This window comes from Cololabis saira, chromosome 16 (assembly GCF_033807715.1).
Source record: "Cololabis saira isolate AMF1-May2022 chromosome 16, fColSai1.1, whole genome shotgun sequence".
In the NCBI taxonomy this organism is placed as follows: domain Eukaryota; kingdom Metazoa; phylum Chordata; class Actinopteri; order Beloniformes; family Belonidae; genus Cololabis; species Cololabis saira.
Window position 1 is genome coordinate 32,720,749 of NC_084602.1, and position 15,908 is coordinate 32,736,656.

Genomic DNA, 15,908 nt, shown 5'->3' on the forward strand with positions numbered 1-15,908 from the left:
ATTTGAAGCATTTCATACAAAAATTATTTATGAGATATGGCTGCTTTGAGGCTTGATTTTTACTTTGTGTTTAACACCAGACCTCCTGAACCGTATGCAACTCACTTAAATCTATAAACGTGAATTTGCTTTAGAATACGGTTACCGATTATGGAATTTCCAATTTAAAAAATGAGCGAACGCAACATGAGCTTTTGTCAAGATTTTCAACATAAAAGCTAAACGCTAATTAAATATATTTGTATTTCCTTCCATATACTATAGGGATGCTACAAACTACTGATAATATAATTATATAGTGCTGTATTTACTTAAAACAATTAAAAGCGATCGGATATGTAACAGTATGGTGTTAAAGCCCTGTCAATACATTATTTTGAAAACTGATAACCGGAACCGGTAGTCTCAGTAACTTCTCGACATTGTAGCAAACATTCGTTTACTTTTGCATTTTATTAAACCTAATGTTACTTTTTCTTCATTACTGCTATGGATAAGGAAGAACAGCCAAACTGGTCCGATATTCTGAAAAGAAGAATAGCAAACACGAAGAAAGGTAATACATAACATAAAGCAGTGTTAAATGCTGGTCAAAGTTATCTAACCTGGTTTTAATTGTTTTTCCTAAATTGTTTCTGTCTCATTTATTTCTTTGCTGAAAAGATGAGAGAAGTGACGATGAGAAAAAGGCAGAAGAACATGATATTTTCACCAAATACTACACGGAGTGGAGAGGAGGAAGCGAGAAAGGAGAATCCTACAAAACTATTCCACGATTCTACTACAGGGTATGTTTTAAATATCTTTTAAATGCATGAAATATTTAATGTCTATTTAACCACAACACATGTTACAGTCATAAGGGAAATTATTTTCCTTTTGTGGACCAAAAAGTGACTAAATACTGAAAAAAAAGGTGTATCGTAATATGTTTTTTTTTTTTTTTTTTGTTTCTCCCTCTATAAATAAATAAAGAAAAGGGGTTTTAACAAGCTGAAATGTGGTATATCCAGTACTCGAGTTGTAAAAAAAAAAATCAGGGGGGATGATGGATTTTATCATATGGGGACAGATAATTTGTGCTGATTACAAATAATATAATATATTACAAATAATAGCACTGACCAAAACACCTGCAGAAATACTGCAGGAATGACATAGCAGCAGTTAAATGCAGCCTTCTGTAAGCTTTGAATATCCACTGGGCTTACATCAAATACATCAAAACACAACAATAAAAAACAGTTTTACTGAACTTATCAATATGACTCTGTCCTTCACAGGATAAGTAAAATGGATCACTGCAAAAACTCAAAATCTTAACAAGAATATTTGTCTTATTTCTAGTTAAAATGTCTCATTTTAGTAAAAAAAAATCTTATTACACTTAAAACAAGACTAATCACTGGAACAAACAATTTTCACCTGTTTCAAGTAGATTTTCACTTGAAATAAGTAGAAAAATCTGCCAGTGGAACAAGATTTTTTTGCTTGTAATAAGAAGATCTTGTTCCACTGGCAGATTTTTCTACTTATTTCAAGTGAAAATTTACTTGAAACAGGTGAAAATTGTCAAATAAATTATTTTTCTGGTGTTATTTTTCTGGTGATGACTCTAAATGTTGAAATAGCAGTAAAACCACATTCATTGATGAAATGACATAAGAGATGGAAAGGGGGGGTGGCAGTTTTACAAGGGGGACGATTTTGACCGTTTTTATTTCAGGGGGGGATGCCATCCCTCCTCATCCCCCCTCAACTCGAGTACTGGGTATATCTTATATGAAGCAGAGGAAATCAGTGAAATTACATTTCTAGCTATATTGCTCAATTCCAAAGTTTATATTTCATGTTGATTCAGATTCAGATGACTTTATTAATTGACATCTCCATCTCACACACACAGCACTGTCATTTACAAATCAAAACACCCCAAAAGTAAAGATAAAAAAACAAAGATAAAAGTAGAAATAAAAGATCAAATTAAAAAGTGCAGTGCCAAGGAATTATATGGATAGAGAATGTGCCATGTAATATTGCACAAGTTAAAGCACTGTCCTGGTTATTGCACAGTTATTGTACACTGACTGGTCCCCACAGTCCCTCTGTTCTTCAGTTATTCTTGGCCCTCCTTCCCCCCAGTGAGGAGTTGAACAGTTTGATGGCTCGGGGGACGAAGGAGTTCCTCAGTCTGTTGGTCCTGCACTTGGGGAGGAGCAGCCTCTCACTGACCCGGCTTCTCTGGCTGATGATGCACAGGGTGGCTGGTGTTGAGGAAATGAATTAGTGATATGAAGCAAATGGTGGAACTGACAATGAGGTTTAATGAGTTAAACATCCTCATAATGTGGAGCATGTTTGTCTTTTTTAATCCTATGAATGTGTTGATCCATACTGTTAATGATGATCAAATTGTTTTGTAGCTGCCAGCAGAGGATGAGATACTACTTCAGAAGCTGAGAGAAGAATCCAGAGCAGTTTTCCTCCAGAGGAAGAGCAGAGAACTGCTGGATAACGAGGAACTGCAGGTAAAGCACTCGATAAACATAACTTACCGACCTCTGCACTAGAAATGAGACTGTATGGCCATTTGCTTGGTTGATTTTCCATCTCTCCATCTCTCCGTCTCTCGATAGAATCTGTGGTTTCTGCTCGATAAACACCAGGTTCCTCCAGTGAGTGGAGAGGAGGCCATGATAAACTACGAAGCTTACCAGCAGGTTAGAGAGAAGGCAGGGCCTAAGTGCAGGTAATTGACCACAAGTAGTATTTTACTGGAAATAGCACTCTCATTTAACAGAACTGTAATTTTCTTCATTGAAGCAAGGACTTATACTTGATTAGTGGTAAATAATGGAAAGCAGTTTTGTCATCATCAGTTTATACCTATCTGGGAACCCGCAGGCCGATGATTTAGACTTACTATGATCAGATTGATGATCAAAGATTGATTTGTCCACATTTACACAAACTTTACTATTGAAACAATACTTGTATTGTACATTGAGTGGTTCATTTGTTGATATTTGCCAATTTTCAATTTACTGGATGTCAAAAAACAGTGTTTTTCCTTTGATCGAGAAACTAAAAATCTGGTTTTGATGTGCACAGCAGTATAAAATGAAACACAGTGGTATTGATGAAGTACTAAGTAATCCTCTTCTTGGGAGGATAAAACCATTTCGTCTAAAAGGGAAAACTTGGCTTTCAAATAGTTTTAACTGTAATCGTATTGAACATCTTTCTCTTCTTTCTTTCCTTCAGCAAATTCTTCACTGCCAGAGTGTACGCCAAGCTGTTACACAATGATCCGTACGGCCGGATCTCCATCATGCAGTTCTTTAACTACGTCATGAGGAAAGGTCTGAACATATATTGGCTTTCTTATTAGATTTAAGCAAGTGTGGTAGTGAATATGCACTGATTATATTTTCTGTTGTTTTTCCAGTGTGGCTGCATCAGACCAGAATAGGCCTGAGTCTGTACGACGTAGCAGGACAGGGCTATCTCAGAGAGTCGGTAATAATCAGTTACTGATTCCTGTTGACGTGAAACTGCTAATGCAGTAACGTGAAATTGTAAATGGTGACACTTTTCTTTATATAAAGGATCTGGAGAACTATATCCTGGAGCTGATCCCCACTCTGCCCCAGCTAGATGGACTGGAGAAATCCTTCTACTCTTTCTACGTTTGTACTGCTGTTCGCAAGTTCTTCTTTTTCCTCGACCCGCTCAGAACCGGTAAGACTGAACCTGACAGTAAACCTCAGCTTTTAAGCTTTATTATACTATATTTACTTCATGAATGATGGAAAATAGTGGCAAGATAAGCATCGAGAAACACTCAGGCTTGTTTTATTCATTTAGAGGATTTAACTGCCATCAACTGCAGTATTACACTGAAGTTGATGGTCAAGAAATACATTTTAAGATTGTAAATAATCGGAACATCATTTAAAAATGATGTGGTAAAAATGTCTTATTATTTTAACAGGAAAAATTAAAATCCAAGATATCTTGGCTTGCAGTTTCCTGGATGATCTCTTGGAGGTAAGATTTTTTTTTGGTTTGTCTGTTATCACCCAGGATTTCAATGTATTTATTTATTTTTTTCAGTTGAACAATTGTAGTTTTTCAGACTTTTTTCTGAACATGTCCAGTCTGACACACCCTCTTCCCCCCTGACTCTGTGCTCTCAGTTAAGAGATGAGGAGTTGTCTAAAGAAAGTCAGGAGTCCAACTGGTTCTCAGCCCCCTCAGCTCTACGAGTTTACGGTGAGAAATCAAACTTGATTTTCTGGTTAACTGCGTGTTGAAACTATCCACAACAGGGATTCAGGAGTTTTGACCTCACTTAATTAAGAAAACAGTTTCATAATGTGCATTTTTGCTTATAACTGAATTTTTGATGGCATCTCAACAGGCCAGTACCTCAACCTGGATAAAGACCACAACGGCATGTTGAGCAAAGAGGAGCTGTCACGATACGGTACAGCCACTCTCACCTCAGTCTTCCTGGACAGAGTGTTTCAGGAGTGTCTCACCTACGATGGAGAAATGGTACGAACAGTGACGGCAGGAGTAGCAGCAGTTGTTGTAGAGATGTCACCTGCCTCAGACTCTTAGAATCTCTTTACTGAGGCAAATTAATTTAGCTCTGAATCAGAATCAGTCACACGGTCTCTTCTTAAACCAGACAGCAGACACTTGAGTTTTTACAGGTTTGATGATTAACTGGTCTCCGTATTATCCCCTCTTTTTCTAGGACTACAAGACGTATCTGGATTTTGTGTTGGCTCTTGAAAACAGGAAGGAGCCAGCAGCCTTGCAGTATATTTTTAAACTTTTGGACATGGAGAATCGTGGATACCTTAATGTCTTCTCTCTAAACTACTTCTTCAGGGTAACAACTTCACACACTTCGCATTAGTTCAGTGTAGACTAAAGTCACTCATTGACATATCATTGCTTTGGATAATATCCAACTGTCCATCTTCTTTTTTTTTTTTTTTTAAATATCTTTTTATTTCACAATCATTTTCACAATTCACATCTTCACATTCACGATCTCCATTCTACCCACATTCCCACCCTCTCCAATTGCCCCAGGGAAACAAAAAAAAAATCATGTATTAAGGGAGAACAAAATTAAATAAATATATACAAAAAAATAGATAAATAAAAAAATTATGGCAGCAACAACAATATCAAACTATATATATATCCATACATACATATAAGGCACAAGTTCGAAAATAAAGATACTCATTGGTCCCCTTTGGAAAAATTCTCCAGTTTTGAAAATAATGGAGACCAAAATTCTTGAAAGATATGACCACGGTTGTATTTTTCCAAAGTTAATTTTTCCAATGGTAAATAAAACTGAAATTTGATTAAAAAAAAAAACTTGAAAGTTGGAGGGGAATCATCTTTCCAAAGTAAAAGTATGCATGTCTTAGCAAAGTATGTGATCATAATTAATATCCTGCTTTTTTCTGGTCTAACTAAAGATCCAGTGTATCATTTAATAAATACAAATTGGAGCTTAACTCAAAATTCATTTCTAAAACTGATTGTGTGAAGGAATGAATTGATTTCCAGAAACTTATTAAAAGATCACATTCCCAAAACATATGCACAAATGTTCCATCGGTTCTTTTGCATCTTGGGCATTTTGAAGAGATATCCTTTTAAATTTTGTGCATTTTAATTGGAGTTAAATAAAGTTTGTAAATAAATTTAAAATTAGCCTCTTTAATTTTATTACTAGTAAATGGAAAATTTATTTTTTCACATATATTTAACCAAGTATTTTCTTCAACTGTCCATCTTCTAAAGAAAACACATTAAAACACACATTCTCACCTTAAACTCTACTCCTTCACATCCTTTTTGTTTTCTAGTTATGTGATGATACAGTCCACAACTTTATTTACTTTCACCATGTTGTGTAAACAGAGTGTTGTGTATTTTCTGCTTCAGGCCATTCAGGAGCAGATGAAGCTGCACGGTCAGGAGCCGGTCACCTTTCAGGATGTCAAGGTAGGTATAACACACAGAAAAATGCTTCTTTTATATTATGGTAATGGTTTTAAGGGGAAACAATCCAAGACAGTAAAACGTTACTTTAAAAATCACCTCCTCAGGATGAAATTTTTGATATGGTGAAGCCTCAAGACCCCTACAAGATCACACTTCAGGATTTGGTGAACAGTTGCCAAGGCGACACGGTTGTGAGCATCTTGATTGACCTGAATGGCTTCTGGACCTACGAGAACCGAGAGGTGCTGGTTGCTAATGACAACGACCCCAGCAGCGCTGGCGACCTCGACGATACATGAAGAGGATCTGGGTGTTTCACATGTGACTGTCAGCGATAGAACACGCCGATGACTCCTCGCTTGGGTTGTGAAGGCCCGAATATGACTGAAAATATGAGTACTGTGTCCTACAGTTTATTTTTGCTGTAAATAAGCATTTTTTTTATTTAATAAAGCTTTCCCCTTATGTTTTCTTGGATCAGATGTGTTAACTCATTTATTGTCTTCATATATAGTAAACATATTCTTCTAAATGGGAACTTCAGAGACTGTAGTGATGTTATTGTGTAATGCGTTTCTTTTGCAACAGAGTTGTAAATGGAACCAATGTTCAAATGTTAAAAATATAAAGTTAACACCAACCAAAAGAAATGCTGCTGGAAGAAAATGTGTCATAATACTATAAGTACTAGTACTAGATATATACTGCATATATTGGGTGAAAAAAAGACAACAAAAGGTCTTCCTTTAAATATTTAAAATTTATTATCAGGGTAATTATAAATACATATACAAAGACTAACTTTTGAGTAAAAACAAACATCTTGCTTACACTGGTGTTATTTACTCTAACTGAAAGACTTATTCAAGTACTTTGACAATGAACATTTTATGGACTTAAGTTGCTATTTTAGAAATAAATCTGATCTTTATTAGGAGGTCTGAAGCCCGTCGCACCACTGAGCCATACCTGGATAAAATAATAAGAAGCTTAGAGGCTTGATCAAGGACACTTAAAGAAAAAGCACTGTATGTAGGCATCTCTGTCTAATATCAATCAGTAAATGTAAACACTAGATCTTTTTTTGTGATTAAAGGAGTGTAAATATAATATTAAAGGTTTATAAAGTCATTTCTTCATGCTGCCCAACCCAGCAAACTCCCACTGGTTCCAGATCTGTCAAACCCAACTAGAAACACCTGAGTAAAGACGGACATCGGACCATTTCATCTTCATAACACACCGATTATTAGCTACAGGTCTATACGTACACAACACGTGATTCTGTAGAACCAGAAACAGGAAGTTGCAGCCAACAACTGAGATTCGCTACAGAATCAAATCAAGTTCTAGTTCAAGTTTACATCCAATGTCACATATTTAAACACTAGTGAATAAAGTTATGATCCACACAGCTCATATGCTCTACACTGAATGTAAAAACTACGGTTATAGTAAGAGGAACATCTCATAACTACAAATAAAACATCTGAGGCAAATGTGTGAGCATGTACTGGGATGTTTGTTGGGTAAGAGTAAGTTTAGGGGACTATTTGGCTCAATGTTTGACATAAACTCTGCTACTGAAACCGCATGTTTTCTAGCCATTTGGTGCTGATTCATTTAGATTTTTTGTTCTGAAATGCTCCCGGACAAATATGCAATAGTGTAATAGTAATGGTGCCCTCAGGTAACAGGCTGGTCTACAACTTCTTGAATACGTTATTATGGAGATATATCATTTTGATTCAAGAGTGCTTTACTTTGAACTGAGAGAAGTTTTTTTTCCCTTGTTTTGACATTCAGACAGTGAACTGCTCTTTTCTTTTTTTTTATCTCATCACTATTTACTGACAACTGTCCCAATCATGTTTTATCACTTCTTGGAACATTTTCTGAATAGCTCAGGAAATTATGTTAACTTGTGGGAAAAAAACAAAAAACAAAAAAAAAAAAAAAAACAGAAATTTCCATCTTTATTTCAGCACTCTTGTGCACGAGTCTAAAGTAACAGGTAAATTATTCTGCTAATTTGCATAGATTACAAAATAGAAAGAAATATACATTCGCAGTTAAGGCGTGTGCAGCTAATTCCACTAATTCCAATTTTCATCGTCCCTGCACTGTGTACCAACTAAAATAATCTTTTAAATGAAAAGCATAGAAAAATACACCCCCAAGTCGAGAAAAGGTCGAAATGATATGGAAAAAGCAAAAATGGCTGCAAAATGTAGTTTTGACTTTGCTTGTTGCAAAGTTAAAAAACAAAATTAAATTAAAAAATTATTTTCCTGTGCATTTGTTGATACCAACTTCATACCACCTTTTCTTAATTTCCAGCATTTCAGGCCTGAAATGCAGAGATTATATATTAAGACATGAAATTAGGTTAAAAAAAAAAACAACAAGGAAGAAAGAAATATCTAGAGTTCATCGTATCTGCAAGTTTTTTTCCCTACTTTCAAAACTGCATTTTCCATACCATCCCAACGTTTTCTCATTTGGATTATGATATAACGTACACTGTAGATTTTGCTAACTGGCATATCTGAATGAATGTGTGACTGTGGCTGCGGGTGTTTTCAGGAGGGCAGGGGAGAAGGGACTCTGTTGGTTTCTGGATTGGTGAGCAGCGGCTCGGGCTTGAGCTCAAAGCTAATGTTTACAAAGGCAGCAGACGCCTCTGGCTGCTCCACCGTAGCAGGATAAGAAGCTGCAGGATTATCCTGCTCGCTTCTCCGCTTGGCTGCAAACTGAAGCTCCGCCTGCTCAGCCATGCGGTTCTCTTCCTCCTCCTCTTCCTCCTGCAGGAAGATGCCAAAGTTCAGAGAATTTTATATAGCGTACATGTGAGAATTTATATTCTTGCTCCTGCCTCGGTGTAAACAACATAAATGCTGTGGTTATTATTTCATTTTTCAATGTACAAACAAGCCTCTAGGATGTTTGCACCACACTGCGTCACATACCTCCTTCTTTATGCGATAGTACTCATCAATAGCATACTGGTACTTCGGAGTGGTGATGCCAAATAGAGAGGCCAGCCTTTCTCCCATGTAGTCACACACTGCAGGGTAGAAAGAGACACACACACACACACTATGAACTAAACAGAACAAATGTTTTACAGTCCCATAAGGAAAACAGCTTCCAAAACAGCTGAAAGTTCTGCGAGGAAAGTTTACTTGTACAGTAAACTTAAATAAGTAAGTAAAGTGAGTGCGTGGCACCACCAGCAGCCTTTGATGGCCTGAGACTGGGAGAAGTGGTGTGGAGATCTCAGAGGTCTGAGATGTAAACAGGAGCTTGACTGGGTGAGGCTCTGAAAAGAGAGCTAAAAGTTTTAAATTGATTCTAAAATGTTCTGGTAACCAGCGCCAGGAGATTAAAACAGGGGTTACTATATGTGTTGTCTATTTCTTGTATTTGTTAGGCGGCTTGCAGCAGCATTCTGGACTGCTTGTAGATGATTAAGGTCTTTTTGGTTTCAACGGGCAAAAAGGCTGTTACAATAGTATAAATGGGATGAAATAAGAGCATGAACAACCAACTCTGACTTATAAAGTTTTTTACGGAGTTTGGTGATATTTCTCAGCTGAAAGAAGCAATTCCTAATTATTTATCTCGAAATGATGTTCCAAAGACGGAGTCAAAAATACCACCAAGGTTTCTGGTGCTTAGCTGGACAGACAAGCCTAATGAGGTTAGGCTCGTCTGAGAGAGGTGCTACCTCGTTTCGGAGATTCTGCTTTTGGGGAAGAAAATCAGGGTTTCAGTCTTCTCTGCATTTAGTTTCAAGGAGTCGTCACACAGCCACCGTTTGATGCTGCTCAAACACTTATGCAGAGTGTTTCAGCTGATCTGAGGGTTCTGGGAGTTTGTTCCAGTCATGTGGAACATAGAAGCTGAATGCAGCATCTCCATGTCTGGTTCTGACTTTGGGAACTGATTAAAAAAAAAAAAAACAGATCCAGATGACCTGAGGGGTCTGGAAGGTTCATACTGGGTCAGGAGGTCATTGATGTGTTCTGGCTCCTTCAGAACTTTATAGACCAGCATCAGAACTTTAAAGTTTATCCTCTGATGGACAGGCAGCCGGTGTCCGACCTCACAGCTGGACTGATGTGGTCCATCTTGTTGGTCCTAGTGAGGACTGGAGCAGCAGAGTTCTGAATGAGCTGCAGTTGTCTAACTGACTTAAGGTGGACTGTAAAGATGCTGTCACAATAATCAAGCTACTAAAGATGAATGCATGGACTAGTATTTCCAGGTCCTGCTGAGACATCAGATCTTTTAACCTTGACATAATCATAAGGTAATAGTAAGCTGATTTTGTTATTGCCTTAATGTGTTTTTCCAAATGTAGGTCTGAATCCATCACTACACCCAGATTTCTGGCCTGGTTAGCTAGATCTGCATTTGTGTAGCCTTAGTCAATTCCACATCAAGTACCAGATGTCTTTTCTTTCCTGCAAGTGAAACCTGGCACGTGTAAGTTTTAACAAGAATTTCAGTAATGTCTTTAACAGAATAACAAAACAACACTTTTTCCTCCCCCTACAGTACACATCTCCATATGGACCTTCTTGAAAAGGTGACTGGAAATAAGATATAGCACAGTGGTGTCTACTTTCAGGCTGAACTAATGACTTTATCTAGGGTGGCGGCCGGGTCAGTAATGCAGCTATTTTAATGGCAGAACCTCACCTGGAGGATGACACTGAATGTTGTGGCTCTATTCATTATTGCTCATTAGCATCAATTCACTGGCTGTATGTTTGATGGGTCAAATGAGTGTTACTGTGTGCGTTTATAGACAGCTGTGAAAACAAAAAGGGCATCCCGGCATAATGACTCCATCACAAACTTGTCAATGATGCAAAAAACAGAAACCTCCCTGAAACTTTGGTGTACAGTCCAACATCAACAAATTAACAGCGACAGTTAATGAAAAGCTATCACACAAGCTCGTAAAATCAAAACAGGCCATCATCTGACAATACATATGTCAAGGAAGAAAAAAAAAAAATAACGTGAGAGAATCAGGTGGAAAATTGAACCCTTTAAGAGGGAAAATAAGGCTCTGTGAGAAACAAAATAAATGTTGCCCACCACTGCCCTACACACACATTTAAAAAAAAATATTAATCCTAACTGTGTGTGAAAAAAAAAAATAAGAGGGTTTTTTTTTTTTGGAATGTATATCTGCAGAGATACAGATCTCACTGGAATAACGTATAGGCTGATGATTGTTGTTGTTTTTAAATTAAAGACCAGCAGACTAACAAACTGATAGTGGATTATTTATTCTCCGGCATTGTATAACTGTTCAACAGACACACAACCAAGGCTGGAAACGCCTTGCAGTGGCGACGGTGGACTACAAACTCAGTTCATAGAGAAACAATTCATTTCAAGTGGGCTCGACTAACTGCTCAAAACTTAATTTGAGTGATTTAAACTCTTCCAGTTTAGGAAGAATCATGTAAAAGAAGTACGGTTAAAAACACTTAAAAATAGATTGCTGTACCTGAGATGGTGGAGGTGGCCATTCTCCACGTCTGGAACCAGAAGTAAGGACCCCAGGTAAGTGCGGACTGGAAAAAAAGAAAAAAAAAAAACACAACATACTAAATAAATAAGCTCCTGGAAATTAGTCTGATTATTTTGGTCACTTCTTTGACAACCTGTAAAATGTATATTCAAAATTTCAGACTCAATTTAATACTCCCCAAAACTCTTCAGGATAATGTTTCTCTGTGTTCACCAGTTAGTCTAATGTTTTCCATCTCAGTAGCAGATTTTGTACAGTTGTTTTTTGGTGAACGATCCAGAAGTGAAGTTAATAAGAAAAGTGACCCCTGAAGCTGAACAACTGAACTGCTGTTCATCAAAACCTGGCATCTAATTAAAAGGTAAACCTTGCTTAAGAAGGATCTTCAAGATAATAGTTTTAAAAATTGGGAAAGTGGACCAACGATATTCTGGGAGCTCTTAAGAAAGAAGGAGATTAAAAGTTTTCAGGAGATAAAAGACCAATATAATTTAACAAATACAGATTTATACAGGTATTTGCAATTACGACACTATCTAGAGCAGACGATGAGGGGGGGTATAGAGGGGAGGGGGACAGAAATTATGGGAATGTTCACTTCAGCATATGAATCAAAACTGGGAAAAAAGCTAATTTCAAAATTATATAAAGGGAGTGGAAGATTTAAAGGAAATGGACACAGTGTATATAAAAGAGAGGTGGGAGAGGGACGCAAATATTACCATATCAGTGGACGAATGGGAAGAGATAAGTGAACAGCAGTGGAGAACGACCTGTTCATTAACTTGGAGAGAACATGGCTGGAAGAACATCGTGAGATTTTTTAGAACACCAGCACAGGCAAAGTATCGGGATACAAAGTGTTGGCGACTGTGTGGGGCTGATAAAGCTGACCATTTTCACGTGTTCTGGAGTTGTCCCTCCATTCGCAGCTACTGGCAGGAACTTAAGAACTGTATGGACAAAGTATTGAAGGTAAATCTTCCACCTACATTCAAGGTATTATACTTGGGGAAACTGGACGTAGATTTTACAAGATTTGGGGACAAACATATTTTTAGGATAATGTTGATTGCAAGTAAGAAAGCAATTACCAGAAAGTGGATGAAGGATGAGGCACCTAAGGTGGAAGACTGGGTTGAGGTTATACACGATATATATGGGATGGAAAAGTTAACTTTCTCTGTGAGACTAGAGACTAAACTAAACTAGACTAAAAAATTTGGGAAAGCTGGTTAGAGTACATAAAACCAATTAGGTCAGACTTTATTTGAGTTGTACATCTTGGGAACAAAGACCCCTAGTTCATAGCTACAGATGTTGAAATGTTCTATTTTTTTTTTATTTTAAATTTTTTTTATTTTATTTCATCATATTTGCCTGTTAAGTCCCTCAACTGGGGAAAAAGAAAAAGAATGAACCATTGTGTACATGTTATATGGTGAAGATGTTCAATAAAAAGAAAATTAAAAAAAAAAAAAAAAAAAGAAGGATCTTCAATGAAATGACCTGTAAGTATCTCTGAGGAATGGTCAATTAATTCCTGGGATAATAAATAATGGAGCTTTAACGTCTCCTTTCACTTTTAGCACAGGAAGCAGTCGATCATCTCCCACAAGAGGGCTGTAGATAATGCTGTCACAGACTTCCTGTGATTACAGCATTTGAAGTATGTGAAGCATTTTCATACAATCATGCTTTTTTTGTAATTCATGTAAATCCTATAGAAGAGGAACATTAGCAAATAAGAGCAACCTTTGTTAGAAATAACAATATATAGTATTTCACTTTTGTAGCTTCTTCTTTCCCTTTTCCTTTGTAAATGGGGGTGTAATGCTCAGAGTTGTCCACATCTATTTGCATAAAAGGAGGGGGGGGGGGGGGGGGGAGTACAAAATGCAGTATACCGTACTTAATTCCATGTTTGGATTAGGTGTAGTTTTTTCCCTCCTTTCTTTTATTTTTATTTTCTTGAATGTAATGTGTGTGTTTTGTTCTAAAAAAATATATAAAATAAAATAAAAATAAATAAATAAATAAAATACATTTTTAAAAAACAGGTCAAATGGAAATTCAGATAGAATATCAATCGAACAAGATTAGGTGTAGTTCAACAACAGCACACCCCATGACGGTCTCAATTGGGGACATGGGATGTCATTGTTTTTACTATTCCATGAAAAAAATATGTTTTTAATGAGTCATTAATCTTATTACTACAAAATGATGAATGGTTGCTGTCATTTAATCAGGCTTGTGTTTTTATGTGTTTCCCAAATGGAGTAGACCTGTAAATGAGTTTCCACTCAATAAATGTAAATGTATAACTCAATGGTGTCAATAAAATGACCTTAACTTCAGCCTACCGGATCAACTGGGATGACATCTTTCTTGTGGGATTCCTCTTCCTCCTCCTCCTCCTCTTCCTCCGTGCTGTACTCCTCCATGGTCTCTCCACTGGCGAAGTGGATGGTCCTGCGTGGGACCTTCCCCCGTCGGCCCACGGGCTCCCCGATCTCCACACTCTCGAAGTCGGTCACCATTCCTAGATTCTGATTCAAGAAAGAAAAAGTCAATCGAAAGAAGGGATCTAAGAGGTTTTTATTATGAATGTTTATTAATGTTTCCAAACAAAAAAGAAAGTCCAGAGTGCTCAGAAGGTTCATCTAAGTCGTGTGACGAAGGTGCTCTTTGGTGGGAAAAAGGAAATAAAAAAAGAAGAAAAATCCAAGGCACTGTTCTGCAAATATAAAAAGCCTTTATTTAAATTGGCCATTTCATGTAGAAAAGATTAAAAAAGTGGGTTACAGCCTACGCGTTTCCGCCACAGCCTTCCTCAGGGTGTAACACTCAATGCATTGATTCTCCTTAAATGGGATGATTGAAAACACCTGGGCAGGTATCTATTATCTGTTGTTTCTCTTGTTTTGTAACCCACTTTTTTTAATCTTTTCTACATGAAATAGCCAATTTAAATAAAGGCTTTTTATATTTGCAGAAGAGTGCCTTTGATTTTTCTTCTTTTTTGTTTATTAATGTTTATTCATTTTAATTAATAATAATTGTATTAATGTTTCCTTATTCTGCCTTTTTTTCTGGTTTCACTTCTATATAAAAATTGTCTTCTTAATAATAACATTAAGATTAACATCATGGTGGCATGTTTGCAATGATTTTTTTTTAGTTGGTTAAGTGCTGGCAGAAAATAGAATAGAAAGCCTTTATTATCATTATACTGGTACAATGAGATTAGGCAGCAGCTACGTAAAAGTGCACACATGCAAAGACTATGTAAAGAACAAAATGAGAAACAGGAAACATAAATATATAAACACTATGGAAATGGGTGAATGAGAGAATGATAATGCACATGACTAACAAACTCCCTAAAGTTATTAACTTTTGTACAGTTTTTAACCTGTAATATATGAATCAGATTTTAAAATTTAAAACACAAAAAGAAGATGAAATACATTACATAAATTATTATCATCACTAAATCGTGTAGCTACGAGGTTGTCCTAAGCCTTAGCCTTGTGGCTACGGAAGGGCTTAATAGTTGGCTTTAAGTCCCTATTTTATATATTTAAAATGTGCTGAAATATAAGACGTTTTATCAGTATGACTAACCTTTTCAGTTTCAGTAGTTTGTCCCAATGAAACGTTGGCATTAGTCAGATACAAGGGCAAATCTGCCATGTCAACCACTTCTTCCACCTCACTATAAATGTTTGTTTTGTCCTCATTCACTTCAGCAGCCACAGTTCCGGTCTCCGGTTTTCACAATAAAAGTCTTTTCTTCTTCTTCTTCTTCTTCTTCTTCTTCTTCTTCTTCTTCTTCTTCTTCTTCTTCTTCTTCTTCTTCTTTGCGTTTTTTGTCGGATTGCAATACCAACTGTAAGGTGCATACCGCCACCTACTGAACCGGAGTATGTAGGACAGGATCTAGTTGTCTATAGCTTTATATTAATTTATCTAATATAATAATAATAATGAAAAGAGAAAAAAAAATCTAAACAAACAAACAAATAAAACAAATACACCAAACAAGACCGCTATATACTCACTATATCCTGTAATTCCCAGTATCCCTGTCAGATTCCACTCACGCCCTGCCTCTCTCACCCTGTCTTTCAACCTTGTCCTTACTTTGATATATTTAGTACATTGCATAATTACATGTTCCAATAAAAGTCTAATTTTATAAAGTTTTTTTTTGTTTTTTGTTTTTGTTTAGGGAAGTAAAGAATAAAGAACCAAAAATTATTACATTAAATTGAATAAAACTGCTGTGCAACAATTTCAAATTGCT

At 36.5% G+C, this 15,908-nt stretch overlaps 2 protein-coding genes across 2 annotated transcripts; one reads left to right on the forward strand and one right to left on the reverse strand.

The window, feature by feature from the left end:
* Positions 1-402: 402 nt before the first annotated feature.
* ppp2r3c (protein phosphatase 2, regulatory subunit B'', gamma) lies at positions 403-6,519 on the forward strand. Its single transcript, XM_061743373.1, has 13 exons — positions 403-556; positions 664-788; positions 2,424-2,528; positions 2,637-2,749; positions 3,265-3,362; positions 3,449-3,519; positions 3,609-3,741; positions 3,995-4,050; positions 4,200-4,275; positions 4,424-4,560; positions 4,766-4,903; positions 5,983-6,042; positions 6,147-6,519. Exons 1-13 carry the CDS (start codon positions 490-492, stop codon positions 6,339-6,341), a joined length of 1,374 nt encoding a protein of 457 aa, XP_061599357.1. The 5' UTR covers positions 403-489; the 3' UTR covers positions 6,342-6,519.
* Positions 6,520-7,994: 1,475 nt separating this feature from the next.
* Positions 7,995-15,360, reverse strand: fam177a1 (family with sequence similarity 177 member A1). Its single transcript, XM_061743374.1, has 5 exons — positions 15,227-15,360; positions 13,963-14,148; positions 11,573-11,639; positions 9,012-9,109; positions 7,995-8,846 (listed from the first exon to the last, which is right to left on the reverse strand). The coding sequence occupies exons 1-5, from the start codon at positions 15,293-15,295 to the stop codon at positions 8,625-8,627; spliced, it is 642 nt and encodes a 213-aa protein (XP_061599358.1). The 5' UTR covers positions 15,296-15,360; the 3' UTR covers positions 7,995-8,624.
* Between the last annotated feature and the right edge of the window lie 548 nt (positions 15,361-15,908).